The sequence below is a fragment of the Pterocles gutturalis genome, unplaced genomic scaffold, assembly GCF_000699245.1.
Source record: "Pterocles gutturalis isolate BGI_N339 unplaced genomic scaffold, ASM69924v1 scaffold11053, whole genome shotgun sequence".
Taxonomy (NCBI): Eukaryota; Metazoa; Chordata; class Aves; order Pterocliformes; family Pteroclidae; genus Pterocles; species Pterocles gutturalis.
Window position 1 is genome coordinate 55,953 of NW_010125668.1, and position 19,503 is coordinate 75,455.

General features: G+C 47.6%; 1 protein-coding gene across 1 annotated transcript in view; it reads left to right on the top strand.

The window, feature by feature from the left end:
* Positions 1-19,503, top strand: part of LOC104465562 (TRAF2 and NCK-interacting protein kinase-like) — a gene marked incomplete at its 3' end in the record, with an annotated part of 108,273 nt that overhangs the window by 37,250 nt on the left and 51,520 nt on the right. Inside the window, 2 exon segments of the mRNA XM_010078659.1 lie at positions 15,495-15,551; positions 18,169-18,294. Of these exon segments, the coding sequence (XP_010076961.1) occupies positions 15,495-15,551; positions 18,169-18,294 (183 nt within the window).

Below are 19,503 nucleotides of genomic sequence, written 5' to 3' on the forward strand. Positions count from 1 at the left end.
GCTGCTCATGGCCCTTTTCCTGTGCAAGGTATTGACATCCAAAATATGGATTTCTAATCCTAAAATTACAACCTGCCCTTTCATAACACAAAATCAGTTAATCTCCAAATTGTTCCCCAGCCCCTCATTAGTCACTTTGTGCTATTACGCTCTCAGCAAAACCTTTATCCAGGCATTAAAGCATGAATGTTGAAGTGACCCGCTGTTCCACTGAGCTGGCTCTGAACCTGCAGACCCCAAAGAAGGATGGGGTAGCAAAGGATGGAGCTTTCTGCAGATGAAGTGACTCTTGGTGGCCTCGGCACTGCTGTGGGGAGCTGGTGGCTTCACCTTCTCCCTTAGTGAGCATTGTTATGGCCGGTGATCCGGACTTTCCTTTTCAATGGGGAAAAGTGAGATGCTGGCGTCACTGAGAAGCACTGAGGTAAATCTGACCTGAGAACTGGGGTCAAAAGCTTCTTTCCTTGAGGCTGGCCCAGCTGTAACTTGTGATTTGTAACTGCAGTTAAACCAGAACCAGGCCTCCCCCATAATGAGCTCAGCTACTTACCCAGCGTGAATGCTGTGTTTCTAGAAACTCTTTGGTTTTGTTACTAATTTTTTCTAAAAGAGCAAACTAGGACTGTGCTATTAAGATTGATGATTTTTTTAATCCCTCCCTCAGTAATCAGGAACCAAATGAGCATTTCTGCAAGCACCAGAACTAATAAACCTGGTTTCCTTTGTATTTATGTCTCTTGGTTGATTGAGTACTTCCCTAATTAAATTAAGATTCTATTATGTCTGCTTATACCTATAGTCTCTCCCTCCCATTACTTTTCTGCCAACATAGAGGCTGCTATAATTGACTGGAGAAAGGGGCCAACGGGATTAAAAGCTGTTGGAGATAAACCTTGTGAATGGCTGCATCCAGCATCCTTCGCCACCCAGCTGCCTGTTTCCATGAAGTGGGTAGAACATAATTTTCTTTGATGGCTTTGAAGCTGCCTAATAGCGTTAAAACTCCGAAGCATGCATGCATGCACCCACGTGAGGCGGATGTCCGGGTCAGCTTGTTCCCGAGGAAGCTGGATAAAGTGATGGAGGGATGGTGTCTTTTTAGTCCAAGCAAAGCATGAAGGATTTTGGGTTGCGTGCTTTGCTGCAGAAGGTAAAGAATGTGTACGGTCAGCATGTTACAGCGTGGTTTGGCAGTCATGAAACGGTACGGTGCTTTGTGCACTTGTGCTCTGGTAGCGCTGTATGTAAAGGAAATCAGCTTGTAGGGGAACGTTGGGGGTTTTTTTGTGCAACACCAGCTTCCTAAATGTGGTCTGTACCCAGGAAGTCAGGCTGTGCCTTGAAAATGGAGTGCCTGAGTGCTGGGCTAAGCCTTGCAGATTTTGGGGCGTTTTGCTGAGTCCCATTTCTTTCTGGGCCAGCACATAAGTGTTTTGAGATCCTGTAGAGACAATGGAAGGTATTGCAACTGAAATTTTAGGGGAAGCGCGTGGGACAAATAGGGACTAGATTTACTGAAATCTCTGGTTCTTCTTGATCTGAAAGGTACTGGGAACAGCAGCCTTCAGGGAATACTTCAGCTCGTCTCTTTCAGAGATGGATAGGAATTTGGAAATCTGGAGGAGGGAAACAAAATGTGAAAATCTTAAAAAAAAAAAAAAAAAAAAAGGAAGAGACTGTTCGCAAACGTACCTGATCCAGTTATGAGATTTGTGTTTCAGAAGTTTTGATGAAGGCTCATTCTTTTGTCCAACATTACTCATCTTCCTTCTTTGTTTGAAGCACTGGAGGCTCACGGCTCGTAGGCAGTGGTGATGAGTTGTGGCTCCTGCAGTCACCTCCTGTGCAGCCGCTGGTGCTATGGGTATCGCCAGTGACTTCACCCCTCGGTGGCATCACTGCTGTGATCATTAACCACAATTACTCACTTGTAATTAAATAGCCGGGATGGATTTGTAGTGAACGTTGTGGGCTCTCTGGAGTGAGCTTGGTTGGAAGCAATGTCTGGAGAAGTTAAGCTGGGGTCAGCAAGCCTGCCCGAGTGAACGGCAGGAGCAGGGCACGGAAAGGGGGCCCTGAATTAGGGAAATGTCTTTCCCAAGTGTGCTTTTTCCCCAAGGTTTCTCCACACTTCTGTGTTTCATTTGTGAGAATTAGCTTGTGCAACTGTTAAGTCCCCAAGTAGTGGAAAGGGGACAGAGGAGGTTTAAAGGCCAGACCGGTGGGTCCCAAGCTGAGCGTTGAGGAGTGGTTACGTCTATGCTGGGGAGACTTTGCAAGCCTGTTCTTTTAGAGCCAGTGATGGTGGTACCTTGCACATCTGCAGGTGGAGAGACTGCTACATGACCCATGCAGAAAGTGGCCCAAAACTTGCTGTGGTGTGAATCTGATCTGTACTGGCCTGAGAGCTGTCAGTGTGGAAGAGGTGTGAAGATCCAGTGTTCGGGAGGGCGGCGGGTCCCTGCTCAGCTCGTGCTTCCCATTTGGTGTGGTCTCCATTTCCATCAGGACATGCTCAATTCAGAAGTTGTCCTCTTGGACATCTTCTCATCTTTTGCAATTGGCTTGAGTTGACCTTGGGGATCCCCTTAGGCTTGGGAAAGGACTGTGGAAACAAAGGTGCCCTGGATTACCCCTCCCCAGCCCCCTCTCTGCCTCCAGCTTGGTGTTTCTGATCCCTTTTGCAGGCAGGGGCCCTTGCTCGGTGGTTTCTTTGGAGATGCTGAAGACCAGCCAGTCCTTGTGACTCAACAGGAGGGAGCCAAGTCCCTTGCGTTCACCGCGGCGCTGGCACCCTCCCTGGGCTCACTGGCTGTTTGCATGGAGGGTTTTAATCTGGCTGTTGCCAGGTCCTGTGGGAAAATCCTTTCCCTCTGTGACAAGGCTTCTCTGATTAAAATCATTAGTAAAACATAGTTTCCCCATTTGCAGAGCCACCTCCTCCAGCACCAGAGAGGGGTTTGGTCCTTTGCTCTCATGGGCTGGCCCTTTCCCCTCTGATGCCACCCAGAAACTAGGTGATAAATTCACTTTATCTTTTGCCCTCATGTTTACGCAAACATTCCCCTGATCTTTGATAAATGCGGGCAGTTCACCGCGTGTTGTTAGGAAGCCGTGCTCCACTGGCAGAGCTGTCTGAGGCCAGGGCTGAAGGCTGCAGAAGCCTGGGTCATCTTGTAAAGATCAGCTTTTAATTACAATTTCCAGTGTACATTTTAAGCACTTTTGTGGAAATGCTGTGTAAGAGCATTTGATTTACAAATGTAAAGAAATTGTGCTGCTTTTTTTTTTTTTTCTTGGTAAGGCTGCTGGGAAAGCAAAAGCCCTCTGCTATAGAAAACAGAAAAAATTAAGAATTTATGGAGAGAGATTGTTTGAAGGTGCAAATCAGGGCCCCAGTGCAGAGTATGGCCGTGAGAGGAGCAACTCCTTTTATTTTCAAATATGCTTTTAGGCAAGGCTTTGGAGGCTTTTTGCAATACAGCATGAAGCATTGCATCGTTGTTGTTGGGGTAGCTGCAGTAATATTTTACCCTTTTTATTGGGGGACAAAGTTGAGCAGCAGAGAGCCTGGTCTCTTGCCCGAGGTCGAGTGCAGTTGGTGGGGATCCAGGAATAGCGCCCAGCTGCTCGGGACGGCCTTGGCCTCGCTTCCCGGGAAATCAGCCCCTGCTATGCATTTCTGGCTGCAATTTCCCTCCTTCCTTGGAGTTGAAGACTCCACAGTATACTTACAAATCAACATTAACTTAATCAAGGCTCTAATGTAAAGGAAATTTATACATCCTGTTAAGCATTTCAAAACTTACCCCCAGCTGCGGGGGTTTGAAGAAGCAGGCAAATTGGCAGGGTTTTTTGGGTTTTTTTTCCCCTGGAAAAATGCAGGGAGGTCTTTCCCTGCTCCTGTGCATTGGTGTATTTTTACATATCACCCTTGCCTGCTTCCTTACAGGTGCCCAGACCCTGAATACCAAGCAGCAAACCCAAACCGTGATTCTGTCCTGCAGCCAGCTATCACTGCTGGGAAGGATCTTGAATTTTTAACATTAATCTGCCTGGGGATATTGGTGGCTTTTAGTGTTTTACCCAGCATTGAGTAGCAAGGGTTAAAAGCCTGCTGTGGTCCTGGAGGGGTGAGATGTTGTCCTGGCTGCAGGTGATGGGGCAGGTGGGTGTCCTGAGCTGCCTAACTTCGGTAGGAGCAGGAGGCAGCCGGTCCAGAGAGGCGTTTATATCTTATATCCAGAGAGATGCAATGCCTTCCCATTTTCTGAGTCCAGCTGAAGCTGCGGGTTCGGGGTGTGATTCGATGCAGCGCCTGGCCTGGGATCCTTCCTGACGTGCCTCCAGCACATAGTCCGTGGGAGGTTTGGGTTAGCTGGGGCTGAGGTTTCACCTCGAGCCTTTCAGATTTCCACTAAGATCTTTATCCAGTGGAATAAAAGGCCATCACCCCCTGCCCGTGTGTGTTCTCCCTGCAGAGCTGCAGGCAGCCTCCGAGCTGCCCACGTTCCGGCAGGCGCCCTGCCTGCAGGCAGCTTTTCGGGCTGCTTTCAGAGCTTTTTTGCTTGCTTTGTTTCACTTGGCAGTGAACAGCCAGTAAAATCCATAGCCTTCAGATGGTTCCTTTAAACCATACAGCATCGATTTGTGTCTATACATGTTATTTCTGTGTAAATAGCACCCTTAATGGCTCGATAGCCCTCCTGCGATGATAACCACGTTGGGCAGTGGCTGCAGTCCCTTCGTTACCAAATAGTGATGTGCTGCACCAGTGCTGGCCTGGTGCCTCGTGTCCCTGAGTGCCGGAGGTAGCAGGGACAGTCGGTCCTTTCTGGCCTCCTCCCACTCGTTCCTGAGCTGCATTGTTCCCATGAAGTCCCTGGTACCGGCTTAACTTTCCCCTGCTAATCCCAAGTCCTCCTCCTCTCCTCCCGGCTTTCCCGTCTCCGGCTAAAGCCTCCCCCTCGGCTGTGCTGCCTGCTGGGGACGTGCACAGGGCTGGGGGGAGGATCTTTTGATTTGTGGGGTCTTTTAGGGCTCCCTCCTTTCCTAGAGGAGCCCTTGCAGAGAAATGAGGACCACTGGGTGTCACAGGAGGAGGGTCCTCTGCCAGGCAACAGCAGCCTGGCATTGCCCTCGGTGCGGTGAGGTCCGCTTTGCAGGTCTGTCGGGGAAGGCAGTGGTCTGGCTGCCTTATTTCTTGATAGAGCAGCTTTGCCTGGCCCGTGTAAGGGTAGGAAATTCCTGCTTGAGAGGGGAGGTTTGGAAAGTAAGAAGCTATAAAAGCAATGCAATTTTATCTGCTGATCAACTCTGCTGATCCTAACCTGCATGCTGGTTTAGGAGATGAGCCACAGTGGGGCTGTTCGGCAGCAGAGTCAGAAATCCCATCTTTATCCCAGACAAAGCAGCAAATGCATGTGTGACGTATGTAAAGCAAACATAAGGATAAAAGGGTCTTCTTGGACTCCCTTTTCCAATAAGCAGTTCTAAAAATTTGCTACCTGATACCTGATGTGCTTAAAGCAGCAGACGACACGAAAGTCTTGCTGTAGCCCTGTGCAGCTGAATTAGTATGTACATCACACATGATTGCTCTAGGCATGGCTGGGGCTTTTAAATCAGTAGATCATAGGCACTGCAAAATGTTTATTGACTGCTGGCAGTCAGTGACTTGGAGTAGGATAGGATGGACAGTAAGTTGTCGAGGCTGCTCAGGGCAGACAAAAACCCTGGAGGCAGCTCTGGAGGAAAGGGAGTGTGATGCCCATCTGCCTTCAAGTATGTGAGGTCTAAAATTGATATTTGAGCTGACAGAGATGGAAACGTGCAACACAGGGTCCGCAGTATCTTGCGTTACAAAGCACTTGGGCTTGGAGGAGCACCTCAGCCCTCCATAGCACTAGGTGTGGGGTTACTTATGTCATTCTTACGCTTATTTTCCTAGCGCTGAGACCTAAGTCACCCAGGTACTATACATGAAAGCTTTGGGCAGCTGTGGCATTTTATCGTAAGACCCATGAAATATGGAAAACCATCGACAGCCACAGAGTTAAATTTCCAGGATTAAATGGTTGGAAAATCACTGAGAACAAATTTGGTCTTTCCTTTATATTCAGTTTTCCTTACAAAGTGAGAAAAAAAATATCTCAGCTTCAGATCGTAGATACCTCTGTGATACCTGACTCCCCCGTGGCTGTCTCCTGCCGCCAGTGCCATCCATCCCTGCTCCCAGAGGGGATGCTGAGCACTCGGGTTCACGGGAGGTGGTTCTCCCCGCTGCTTGTTAGTTGAACAAGCACCTTGCACTTTACATGCCACCTCCAAAATTGGATCTTGCTACTATGAAATTGGAGCTGAAGTCAAGCAGATGGCATGGAAGAGGTGTTTCAAGAAACCACATTTTCCATCAGCATGCGTAGTGTTGTTTCCACAAGGGTCATTTTTAAACTCGGCTGCAGTTTGCAAGACAGTTACTGACTTGGGGAATGGCTTAAAGAGCGGGTGAAACTTCACATGGTGAAATGCAGTCCTGTTTAATGCTTGGCACAGATAAATGGGTACCAAAAGCTGTAGAGACTAAGGGTTCCTGTATCTGACCAGTGTTTTGGTGAATTGCCTGCCATGGGAGGCAGCAACACGTATCTGCAGGTTGTAAGTCCTGCCTGCCCTGCAGGGAGCACATTAGGAGAAATCTGTTTTGAAGGGACCTTTTTTTCCTACAAATGCAGAAGAAACAGCAACAGCCCTGCCGAAGCATGTTGCATGGTGGAGACCTTGCTGGTGTCCCGAGCTCTGGACAAAGCGGCTCACTCCCGTCACGAAGCAGATGCTCTGAGGTCAGGAGCAGCCCTGGGAATTACAGGGAAGGGTTTAGAGAGCTCCCTGGTGCCTTGGGATGACTGTTCCTGTATCCTGTACAAGAGCCAGCTTCACCTGTGATGGCAACTGATGCCCTGAAGCTGGTGGGCTCATCCTGGAGTTTGGGTTTGAACGTCAAGAACGATGTGGTTGTGGCCACAATAAAGCCAAGGTGTGGTTGGTGGTGGGGCAGACTGGGTGGTGTACAGCAGAAGCACATAGAAATTGGGGTCTGCCTGGCGTGTGCATATGTGAAAGCTCCAGACCTGGCCGGGTTTATGGTGGTACCCCCACTACATGGTGGGGTCTGGAGGAAGGTCTCAGGCAGTGGTATAGCCTGGTCCGTCAGAGGAGGCCGCGTCTCTTTTGGGCCACCCTTGAGAGCCATGTGTCTCCTTTTGTAGGATGGGATGGTCCCAAGCACATGTGGGCGTCACCATTCCCTCATGGCTCAGTGCTTTCCATGGGAAGGAGAACCTGCTGCTGCTACTGGAGACATGGCCGGTGTGAAAGGGTGCCTTGTGGGTCTCCTAGATGGAGATTTAATTTTAGTTATGAATACTGCAGTGTTGAATAGGCAGCGATGTGGAACAGAAGCACAGTGGGGGTGTTAAAGGGTGGTAATAACATGGCTGTCATGAACTAATGTTATTGGGAACAGACTGTACTGCCTTCTTTTAGCTGCAAAAATGTGCACTTGCGGTGAAGCAGAGGAGCCGGGGGCAAAGGGAGGACGGGCTGTGCCAGGGAGGAAGGAGCGCCCCAGGGACCGGCCGCTGCCCTCCCTGCTGCAGGGGGCTGCCGCCATGGATGGACCGCTCCCCTGGGCAGGTTGTCCTGTGCCGGGAGCTGCCGTGTCGGATCTGCCTGTGCTGGGGGTGCCAGAGCAAAGAGCAAAGCCTGCGGGGTGCCTGGGGAAGTTGCAAGGGGTTCAGTGGTAACCAGTGGCATCCCTTTCCTCCTTCGTCCTGCTGGTGCTCCTTTGGATCCCTCTGCCTTCAGTGTGGGACCAGCTCTGGGGATGTTTTCCTAAGGTGCTGCTTGTCCCTTTTTTTGTTTTTCCCCCCTTTTTTATTAGTAAAGCAGATACACAACCCCCATGGCTAGTTTGCTGGTGGTACCTGGTCACAATGCCGCAGGGCGGGGGGAAGCACTTTCTAACCCATGGTTTTCCTTGGTTAGGAATTAGAGGAGTGAAAGCCACATCTAGAGGAACTGTCTACAGAAACTTGCTCTTCTACAAGGATTTGGGATCTCTGCTGCTGGTTTAGGACCTTTTATGCCAGCGGTTTGATCCATGGAAGAGGGAAACCTCTTAGTTCTTCCTGAGCTGGAGGAGGGCTGCTGTCTCCACTCTCCTTTGAGCTACAAGAGAGATGGGGAATGGTGTAAGTGGAAGCATTGGTGTAAGGGATGTGATTCCCTTATATATAAGGGAATGTGAGACTAGAGTCTTGCTCACCTATGTGCTATACTGCCTCTTATTTCTGGAGATGAATAATACGCTAATTTAACAATTTAGCTTGTTAATCTAATAATCCTGCCTTCTTTACTTAACGCCAGACCTATTGTGGAGCTGCAGTAATGGAATTGCAGCTCTCACAGCTGCACAGCCCCGATCAGAGCTTGGATTGATACAGAGGATTAGAAATATTTCAGTCCAAAGGTCGGCTTTGTTCGGTCAACACAGAACATTAGCTTTGCCCTGTGCAATTAGAGACGTCTGTGCTGGGAGAGGATTTATGCCTTTCCAAGGGGAAGCTCTGGTTGTTCAATCCAAGCTGAAGTGTTAATAAAAATGCCCAGCTGAGGAGAAAAAAAAAAAAAAAAAAAAAAAAAAAAAAAAAAAAAAAACCCACCTTTCACTCCATTTATTTTTTCTGTGAGTTTTTTGAATGCTTTCCAGGATTTTACTTCTTAAAAGGTTGGAAAACATGACAGATGTAGGGGAGGATGGTCTATTAGTGAAACTGGTGCTTACCCTGCTCAGTGGACGTCTCCTGCCCTCCAGAAGCAGCCCGAGGGGTGGCATCAGGTTGGACAGAGAGAAAGAGCCGTGCTGGAGCGAGCAGCCAGCTTTCTGCAGGAGAGCTCAGGAGGAGAGAGAACAGCTCTGGGAACCTCACCTGGCCAGCAAATGAGATGTCGAGTATTGGATGGGCTTTGTTATCTTTTACATAGGTTTTCCATTTCTGGTGTCAAAGCATTGGAGTTTTGGGATGCCATGTAGATGGGGGGATGCCATTGAGTGTGGTGAAGCCTGGGGGGAGCTGAGGGTGTTTTAGGTGGCCCCATCAGCCCCAGAAGCAGAGTTTGACCCCAGTGGAAAGGAACTACATCAGGTTGGTGATGTCCTTTAGTGCCCTGGGGCAGTGGGCTTCTTCAGAAGCTCTTGCAAAGCTGTTTATGAAACCAAGAAATGATGGAGAGGTGGAGGTGGGTGCGGGGGTCCATCACCATCATGGTCATGCTGTTTCTCTCAAAAAGGGCAGCACAAGCTCCTGCTGCAAAGGGCAGAGGTTTTGCTGAGGTGTTTGGGTGAACGGTAGTGAGATGGGGCTGGGTCCCAGCAAGGGTGAGGACCTGGTCCGCAGTCTGCTCGGTCATCCTGGGTCCCCACAGGCTTTAAATCCCCCTGCCAGTAGCAGGGGTGAAGTGCAGGCAGGAACAGTAAGGTTTGGGCCATGGTTGCTGTGTTTAAATCAAACAGATATTTTACTCATTGTTAAAATAAACGTTTTTCCCATCCTGTTATATGACTCACTTTTTCTTATGCCAACCTGATATTTAGAGTATCTGATGTTTTAATTACCTTCTCAAAGACATGGATTTGTTTCAGAGATGTTTGAAGAGATGTGTAAACCTAGTGCAAAGCTAGAGTACGTCATTTATAAAAACAGCTTATTTTTTGAGATTGCTGGATGTTCACGCTAGGATAAGCTTGGTTTTCCATCGATAAGTATTTTAGCCTCTTAAACTGGTTGGAGGAGGGGGGTTGGCACCCTCAAGGTCATTTTCAATGGGAAATGAAGTACAGAAACGTGCCTATACTCTGTAAGAACCAACAGGTCACACCAAGAGCTATAAAAATGTCTAATTCAGTGCAGGATTGGCAGTTTGGATACACAGCTCCTGTTGGAAGGCAAAGTTCCTTCTCCTAGGAGAAGCTGGGTGCATTTTTTGGTGCATTAGTGCTAAAGTGCCTTTGTGCTGAAAGTCTTGGACCGAGTCCTTGAATTGCATTGAACTACAGGAAAGCAGGGACCCAACAGGACCTGGAGCAGAGACCTGCGTGAAGTTCTGGCTCATCCCAGAAGAACTCTACTGCAGAAGGTCTTGGATGCAAAAACAGAGTCTGGGGGAGATGTGACTCACCAGCGAACACCTTGATAGTGTGTCTGCAGAAGTTGGGCTTGACAAAGAGTTTGTTGTAGCTAGGAAATATTAAAAATGCTATGTTAATATAGGAAAATGGACTGATGATTTTTCACCTGGCCAAATCTCTGGCATCTCACGCTGTTCCTGATGTAGGAAGAATACGTGTGTGCTGGAGTTGGTGGTGTTGAGGATGTGCCGTCTAGTGGCATGGTTTAGAGGCAGGAGTTGGGTTGCTGGCATCAGCTTGGTATTTTAACTGCACCAAAAACATAATGGAAGAAAATTAGTTGGGAGCCTTCTGTTGTGCCAAAGTGGTATTATTCAGGCTTTTATGAGACTTTTTTTATTTGTCTCAGTTTACTGAGATTTCTGTATGAAATGGAGTGTTCCTCGGGAGATACTTTCTCAGCAGTGAGGGCTGTAGTTGTGGTCTGGTCCCAGCAGGGCTGTCTGTGTAGAAATTTCTGCAGTGCCTTGCAAGAGCACCCTAATCCCACTTGTTTTAATATTTACATGTTACATGACTAAGGGTTTTACAAAATGGCTGTATCCCAGGCATTTTACTTTAAAATAAGTCTTGAAACAGGTTCACTCCATTACATGCCTGCTATGGGGACGATGTGTGCATGGGGGGATTAGAGGCTGGGTGCCCTTGTTGGGATGTTTAAGAGATGATGCTCTGCCCAGCTGAAGGAAACGGGACCTCTGCCTTTCTCAAGAGCATGACAATTCTGGTTGTGTCCCACTGGTTGCTGCGCGTTATGTGTTTTGTTGAATGAATAGGAGCAGACACCAGAAGTTAAGTAGATGTGGTGGGATACATTTCTGGGTACAGAAATGTCAGTTTTTGCTTAAAGGTGAAATCCATGCTTCTGCAAGCCAAACTTCAGAAAGCAACAATCAATCATCTTTTTTCTGTCCTTAAAATGTGGACTTGAATTTTGGGCCAGGATGTGCGTTTTTTTGTACAAAGGCTGATGCTGAGAGCAGAGTTTATTTGTTTAATAAATATAATGCCTGAATGCACCAATTGATGTTTAAAGGCGATTGTCAATGGTCCCGTTGTGTGCCGGTCCATTACACTTTATGGAGTGTGAGGTCCACAACCTTTGAAGAAAAAACTCGTGGTGCCTGCCTCATTCACTGAAATTAGTCTTAATACTTGACATTTTCAAGATAGTGATAGTTGATATAAGGTTTTGAGAGTAATTAGGAGCATGAATTTATGCTCAGATGGATGTTTAATTAAAAACTGTGGCAGCTTTGAAATTCATGCTTGAGTAATCTTGAGGCTGAAATGTGGGTTTATACCCAAGTGAACCTCGACAACAAATCTGGAGAGGGGAAAAATGCTTTAGTAGTTCCAATTTCCTCTTATTTGTTTTATGCTGTCACAGCCATCGCGGCATCTGTAACAGTCCTGAATTTATGAAGATGAAAGCAGTTCTCGCAGTTCAGTCAGGACATCACCCAGCCAGATGCAAAACCTGCTCTGGGGACAGGAGCAGGGAGATGTTGGAGGATGTATTTGAGACCTCTGGAAGCCATACCACAGGTGATGCTGGCGGTGGTCCTTCAAACCTTGCGGTGCTTACTGTGAACAGCCTTCATGGGGTGGTGGAGGTGCCTCCTGGAGCTCTCCTTCCTCTTCTTGAACTTCCAGGGGTTCAGTCACCACCCTGTAAGCGGTGAGGGAGAGGTGTGTAAACCCATGCCATGCAGGGGTTTGAGCCCTGTAGCAGGATGATGCTGGTGGTGGGATGTCGTGGCATCTTGGGCTTTGGGAGGATGCCAGTCCTCTTGCATCTCTTGCTCTTATGTAGGAGCAGCTGGAAGCAGCTCACCCACCACCAACATGCAGAAAAGTCCCGAACAATGCCAGTAGACAAAGAAGGCGAGAAGACAAAATGTTACAGATTGCTAAAGAGCAGATCAGCTCCTTTTCCACAGGCAGAGAGACTACCGAGGGCTTTTGGCAGAGGTGATGAAGCAGGCAGGAGGCGAGGACGGTGCGGGGAGCAAGGGTGGCTGCAATGATTGCTGCTCCCCTCCAGCTTCCTTCACTCCTAATGCCAAAAACGTTGGCGGTGGTGTGGTCTGAAGGCTTAGCAGTGACTGCCTTGCCCTGGAGGGTCTCATCCTCCTGAAGGCTTTGTCTCCAGGCACCTGCACCCTCTCCAGCATCCCCAGGGCAAGCTCCCAAGCACAGGAGCACCAAAAAGGAGGAATTTTGAAAAAGTGGAGAATTTATGTTGAAATTCTATGTAGGCACCTGCAGTCTTACCTGTTTTGACCCAAATCTTTGCTGTTGGGGGAACGGAAGTGACCCCAGGAGCAGGAGTTGGGCTCAATCGTTGTGTGGTTTTGTAGCACAGGTCTCTGCTCTGGTGTTGGTTTAAAGAAAAAAGCCAACAAGTTTTGATGTGTGGAGGACATGCAGGAGGTAAAAGCATATTGCAACAGGGGCTTTCTGGTGCTTTTCTTGGTCTTGCTACCCCAGTCCTTATTTGTAGCTTCTTAATAGCAGTGCAGGGTTCACACTGGAGAATTTAGTGCTTGCCACACATTAATTAACAATTTCCACTTGCCTTGGCTTTGGCAGAAATGGCTCCGCTGCCCGGCCCAGCTGGATCCGTTGGAAAGGCTGCAGGGGCACGGGCGCTTGCTTCTGCATGGCCAGCGTGCAGGAGGTGGTTGGTGGGTAATGCCTTCAAGAGGGCTTGTTGCTGCCGTGACATCTTCTAATTTTATTCCTGTATTGTGTTTGTCACTCTCAGTTCTCAGTGTCTCTCCAGCCTGTCTGTATCTGCATTGTAAACCCCAGAGTGCCTGCGGTAGGGTGAAAATCAACTGGTTTTTCTAAACTATACATGATGGTTTTACTGCAAGCATCAATGCTGAGCACTAGGTATGTTGAATTCAAAGGAACAGTTAACTGGTGAGGAAATGGCTGGTTTCCCTGGATGGAGGTGGAAGTCTGTTGGGATGAAGCTCAACAATCCATCGCTGCAAACAAACTGTATGAAAAGCAAATCTTTGTTCTAAAGTTCCCAGGCTAAATACTTATTCGTTCTACTTGGCCTGATTTTTGCATGACTAAGTGTCCCTCATGGCTTATATTAACATACATTTCAAAGCAGTTTATTTTGTTTTGGTAAATGTTCGCACAATGTTAAGTTCCTACCTTCATCTGTGAGTACTTGGGAGGTGTAGGGGGGTGGTGGCAGATCCCTGAGAGGAGGATGCTGTGGGCACACAGGGCTCCTTTTTCCTTTGACCAGTATTGGAGGTTGGCAGCAGCACCCCGCCACAGCGAGGCTGGGGCTTTTCCTTAAAATACAAAATGAGATATGTCAGATGATGGCGGGTATAGCTAGCAAACACGTGGCTTGAGATGCCTTGTCTTCTTTCTCCATTGCATGGAAGGTTCAACGTGCCATGGTTGTGTCCGAGCGTATCGCTGCCGGTGCTCTGTTGGCTTTAATTAACGAGTCGGTATGTGTAGGGCCAAGTAAACAAGGATGAATTTAGGAAAGGGAGGATGTGTTTTGGCACATCACGCTGTCTAAATAAATGGTGTCTAGCGATGCGCTCCTCCTTCTCGACGGCTGCATCCGGGGGATGCTTCAGCCCCAGCCCAGTGCTACCAGGCTGTGCTTTATTCTATTCTTTTTAAATGTTGCACATTTAAAAATAAAGCTCTTTTTCCATTGTTAGAACATGCAGTTGCTCAGGACACATAAATTGTGGTAATAAATGAGTGAGGAGCCCTGGTGGGTGAATTGGCTTCCTGGTGAAGTCATAAATTTGGAGAGGATGATGCTGCCATGCTCTGCAGCTCTGCGTGGGTTTGGTACCCAACATCATGCCTGGAAACCTGAAGAGCCAGGGAGAGGTCACCCTGTCTGGTAATTTGGGGTTCTTGCTGGAGGTGGGATGGTGTGAAAGACCATCTCCATCCTGGAGGAGGGCTGGAAACCTGGGCACAGACCCCAGGTGATCAACAGGCACACTGGTGGGGGGCGGCAGGGCTGCAGAAGCCTGTAATTTAAGAAAAGCTCCTATTTTTCCCTGCTTCTGCCATGCTGCAGCTTGACCCTTCTCAGCCTCTGCCTCTTGGCATGTCCTTGGTGTGTTAATTATCGATGGTGCAGAGCAGGAGCTGCTGCTCCCCGCATCTCATGTGATGGAGCCTTGGTCCCTCCCGTGGTGAGAAGTGACTGGGAAATAGGGGTGCTTCCCTGTTGCCTCCTGGCATCAGCATCTGCTGGTTTTCCTGGAGAAGAAGCATCTTTTCCTCTGACTCTGCCCGGTTTGTGGGCAGAGCAGGTGCCCTCAAATGGAGCTGAGGGGAATTATTTGGTATGAGCAGTTTCGATGTGATGTTGGGTGATCCATGTCTTGGGAGAGGAGGAAGGGTTGGGAGTTGGCTTGCTTGGTGGCAGTTCTGGTGGTTTTAAGACCCCATCAACAGTTTGGGCTCTTTTATAGTTTTCCCCATTGCTTCCAGGAATTTTTCCATTAGGATTCACATAGTTGGGCACTACCCACCAGGCAGTTCAATGCAGTGATTTGCTAATTTTTCAGCTGCTGAAAGCCTAGGAGGCCGTATGTGTGCAGGAGCTTCTGTTTCCACACTGGCACTTGAGCATCTCGTCCAGATGCACGCACCCTGTGTGTGCCAGCATTGAAGATCGGGTCACTGCCACAGCCAAGAAACAAATCTGATTTTAGAAACCTCTCTGGCTTGCTATTTATTTATTTCCCAAATAAATAAATTAGTGGACAGGGTGTATAATGGTGCCTTGCAGGCTTGGAGCCCCTCGGGTGTCCCCAGGTCCGTGAGAGCTGGGCTGGGAGATGTGGGGACTGAAGCCAGTGCCATGTGGGTATCCCAGTGAGCACATTTCCATCATCACAGCTCCAGTGGACCATTTCCAGCCGAGTCATGCTCTGTGCTCAGGAGAGGCCCCAAGCTATATTTTTTTTGCATGGCTGAGCATTAACAGATATTTCCAGCACTTGTTTGCCAGGAAAATACAGCATCGAAGGCCCTTTGCTAATTAATTGTAATGGCAGGAGGAAGGGGAGGGAATTGTTTTCCCATCATGGCTGCTGTGAAGATGCTCTTGAAAAAGCAAAAAAATGTGCCGATGCTGCCAGGGTGAGGAGATTGTTGAAGGATATTGTTCACTGCGAGGAAAACATCGCCACAGAGCAAAACAAACAAACTTCTCCCTTTTCTTTTGCAGGGTCGTCATGTTAAAACGGGCCAGCTTGCTGCTATTAAGGTTATGGACGTCACCGGGGTAATGTATCTTCCTCCTCCTGCATCCTTAAATGACAGATAAGAGGGGAAAGGGGACAGAGGGTGATAACACGTGGGGGTTGGTGGAAGGCTTGGGCTCCTGGGAAGGCTTTGCCTTGATGTGAAATATGCCATTAAGAGGTTTTGGTTTTAATAAACGTGAGAAAAAAATAAATCTGGAAGAATTGTGGAGATTAAGTAATTTTATACTGAAACAAAGCAGCATCCAGTTCCAGCAGTGGCTCTTTTGAATGTGTTAATAAAATCTTAAGAAAATTGTAGCAATGGGGTCTTGTATTCATAACCCATTTCAGTTTCTCCAAACATCCATGTTTTTCACCAAAAAGCTTTTGTTCACCAAAGCTATGTGCATGTATTGTTATGAATAGCTTTACTAGGCAGGTTAAATTACTCCTATGAATCCTGTTGGTACAGAGGAAAAAATGCACCACCCTGGCCTCAGAAATGTGGCTCTTTTGAAACCTGTGTCAGACTAAGAAAACCAGGAATTCATGAGTTATTAAATGAATAACAGGATTTAAGGGAAAGAATGATTTCACCATTTCCTAACGGCCACAGAAGAAAAAAGTGTAGAATTGCTGTGGTCCCTAAAAACCTAAACAGATGCATATAGGAGGGTCACCTGAAAATGCTTTTTCTCAAATAAAAAGTTTTTTAAGGGTGGTATTATACCTCCCAAAGTGCCTGCTTACATAAATGCCGGATTTGGGAGCAAGAATGTGATTTATTGTGGGTTTTCTTTTTTTCATTGGAATAGCACATTTTGAAATTTAGGACTTGATCCCAATCTGCCCACCGTATTTTTTGAATTAATGTTTTTAATTAGCTTTCAGGAGTTCAGCACATACAGAACTGACTTGCTGTGAAAGCAGTTAGCTGGCCTCAGGGGTGTGTTTTGAAGTACCTTAGATGCTGTGGTACGGTATTCATATCTACAGGACCTTCATCCAGGTTCTTTTTCATGCGAACAGGTGAAATTATGCTGGAAATAAAGTCTGTAAATGTGAATGAGATTTGTTTCTGTTTATTTGTAATATCTACAAGTGCCATTTTTCTAGTTCTTATGGGAAGCAGGCTGTAAGAGAATGGGCAGACCCCTCAAACATGAGCCCATGGCATAAATGGAGGTGAGATTCCCATGGGATGAAGTCTGAGGTTACAACAAATCTAAGCTGAGAAATAAGAATCTTACTTTGAGGCCAAACAGGGGCAGAAATTTGAGACCACACTTAGTTCAGTGGTTTTAAAATATCATTGCTTCAAAGCAAAGATGTTGCAGAAAAGTAGCCCAATAACTAATATTTTCAGCCGTGTCTTTAGGTGTCCCTGATCTAAACCTTTACCTTCCAAAGCAGAGTCTCAGGTCTCTGAACATCCAAGGTAGTAAATAAGATATTTGGCATGGGATGTATTATTTGGATATTTAATTATTTTCCTCTTAATCTGCTTTTAGCCGTATTAAAACACATAGGCTATTTTTCTTCTAATATATGCGCAAACTTTTGAAGTCAGTCCTCTAAAAAAATACCCGCCTCGTCTTCTACTTCTTCTGCCCCATGGAACACCCATTGTGGCTTCTTCTCAGCCTTGAGTGACCCCAGTATTGCCCGAGTGGAGACATAGCTATCTAGCAGGTGGTGGCAGGATCAGTGGAGGTGCGGAGGTGAGAGCTCCGTGTCCTCTGAAGGGATGCCACCAGTCCATAGCCATGGACTGCAGGCTGCTCAGGAGGAAGGACTAGGCTTGGGCAGGATGGGAGATGACCACAGAGGAGACAGAGCAAGCCTGTGATGTGGTAGGGGACTGGCTGTATTTCATATCTGTGGATGCTGAAGTCAGATTGAGAGCCATGTCCTCCAGCCACAGTGCAAATGGTCCAGGGAGTCACTTTTGGAGTCATTTATAAAGCTTTATTTTATCCAGATCTTCCATCCCATTCACTGGTATCAATTATGATATGGATTATAAAGGAATTAGTTTAAAAAGATGGAGGAATGTCTAAACTGCTGCAGACATGTAATTTGACCATGACTCCAAAGCCTGGCACTGGTGCACCTCTGGATGGAGAGCATGTCTCCACGCGAGGGTTCAGCTCCTGGCCAGACCTTGCTTTGCCTGCCCAGCCCCTCCCGGCAGTACCTACCCCTGCCGATATTCACCTGCTCAGAGCTTCCTGGGGCTCTCTGCTCCCGCCAGTGCTGCAGGGTTTGGAGCAGCACAGGGGGATGGTGGGTCATTAACCCATGCGAGAGGATGCTGCCCACCTTAAACTCTGCCAGTACCTTCGGGATCCACACTGCCTGAAGATCTGTCCAGGTCAGGGTTCAGAAATGCAACAGGGCATGTGGCAAAGCATGTGGTTTCTCCTTGGCTTTTTGCTCAAGGAGCAGCCTATTAGTCTCCAGTCCAGACCTCTGGCTCCTAGGACTCCACTGCAAAAAGTGTCTGGAAAAAATGGTGCAAGAAAACTTGGGAGAGGCTGGTCAGAAATGGGGTGCTTGGAAGTTCACCCTCATACAGAGAGAACTGGAAGCCCGTGAAGTGCAGTCTCTGAGGGCCTCTGGTTTTGTTTTTCTTGTCTTTTCGCCTCATCCCAGGATGAAGAGGAAGAGATCAAACAAGAAATTAACATGCTGAAGAAGTATTCTCACCACCGAAATATCGCTACATATTATGGTGCTTTTATTAAAAAGAACCCACCAGGAATGGATGATCAGCTCTGGGTAAGTTGCTTTCTTTTCTTTAAAATAACAGGGTTTTGACACAAATAATTTATTCTGTGTTGTCCTCTTACCACCACCCGTATTGTACAAAAAGTCTTATTTTGCATCTGTCTTTTTCAAAGTCGTGGCTTTGTAAAGGCTCTTCCTGCACTGCAAAATGCTTCTCCGTATTGCCATAAAATCCTTGCAGACTGATGATAAAAGCATTTTTCTTCTGAATTGTCATTAACTACATCTTTGTTATACTATTCAATTGAAAATGAGTCCGTCCTATGAAAAGCAATACATCAAAAAAACAGTTGGAGGGAGCTGGGGGTGTTGCTGGGAAGATGGAGGCTGGGTGGAGGATGCTGGATGCACGTGATTGCTGCCAGCTCTCAGTGTTGCTTCTTGTGCTTATTTCACGGAGCCAGCGCAGGCGAATAACGAGGAGGAGGATGGCGGAGGAAGGGCAGGAGGGTCTGCGGCTTTTTAGCCATTTCGGTGAAGGTGCCTCATATTGCTGAAGGGCTGCAAGCTGCTTTGCCTCTCCATAAATCCTTGCCTGCCTCCTCCCACTGCTTCCCTTGTCAGTGGCTTCTCAGTTATTAATTGGGCATTCCCATACCATGGGGGACAGAGTTGAAATCTGCCATCCAACTCCAGAGACAGCCGGGGTGTCAGAGCCCCCCTCCTTACTGGCAGCCGATGCTGGCGGGGCCAGGCAGGGCAGCAGGCACTGCGGGTCGGGATCAAAAATTAATTCAGGTTTCTGTGCTGTATTCCGAGCTTGGCTGCACTGATCTGAGTCTGTGGAGCAACAGCCTGCAGCACCCATGGGCATCTGAGCAGTGGTTTGAGACCCTGCTTTGGTTAGGGCAGGATTAAGGGAAGGCTGTGTTTGCATTATCTTAAATATAGTGACCTGGATGTTGTCCTGCGGTGTAAATAGCATTTATTTCCTCACAGTCTTGTAAATCCAGTCAATTCTGCCTTACCCATGCATTGTTTCTAAAGTTCTTTTCTGTGCCTGAACAAGGTCACTAGAGCCTAATTTTACAGGGGTAACAAATATCCATGGTTCATCCAGGAGGCCGTGGAGATGCTGAAGAGCAGCAGAACGCTCTTGCCTTTAGTTTCCATGTAATCTGGGCTTTATTGCAGCAAAAGGTTCAGTGGCTCCAGCTGTTTGCACCTGCATCCACATGCCAGAACATCAGGGGTGGTGGG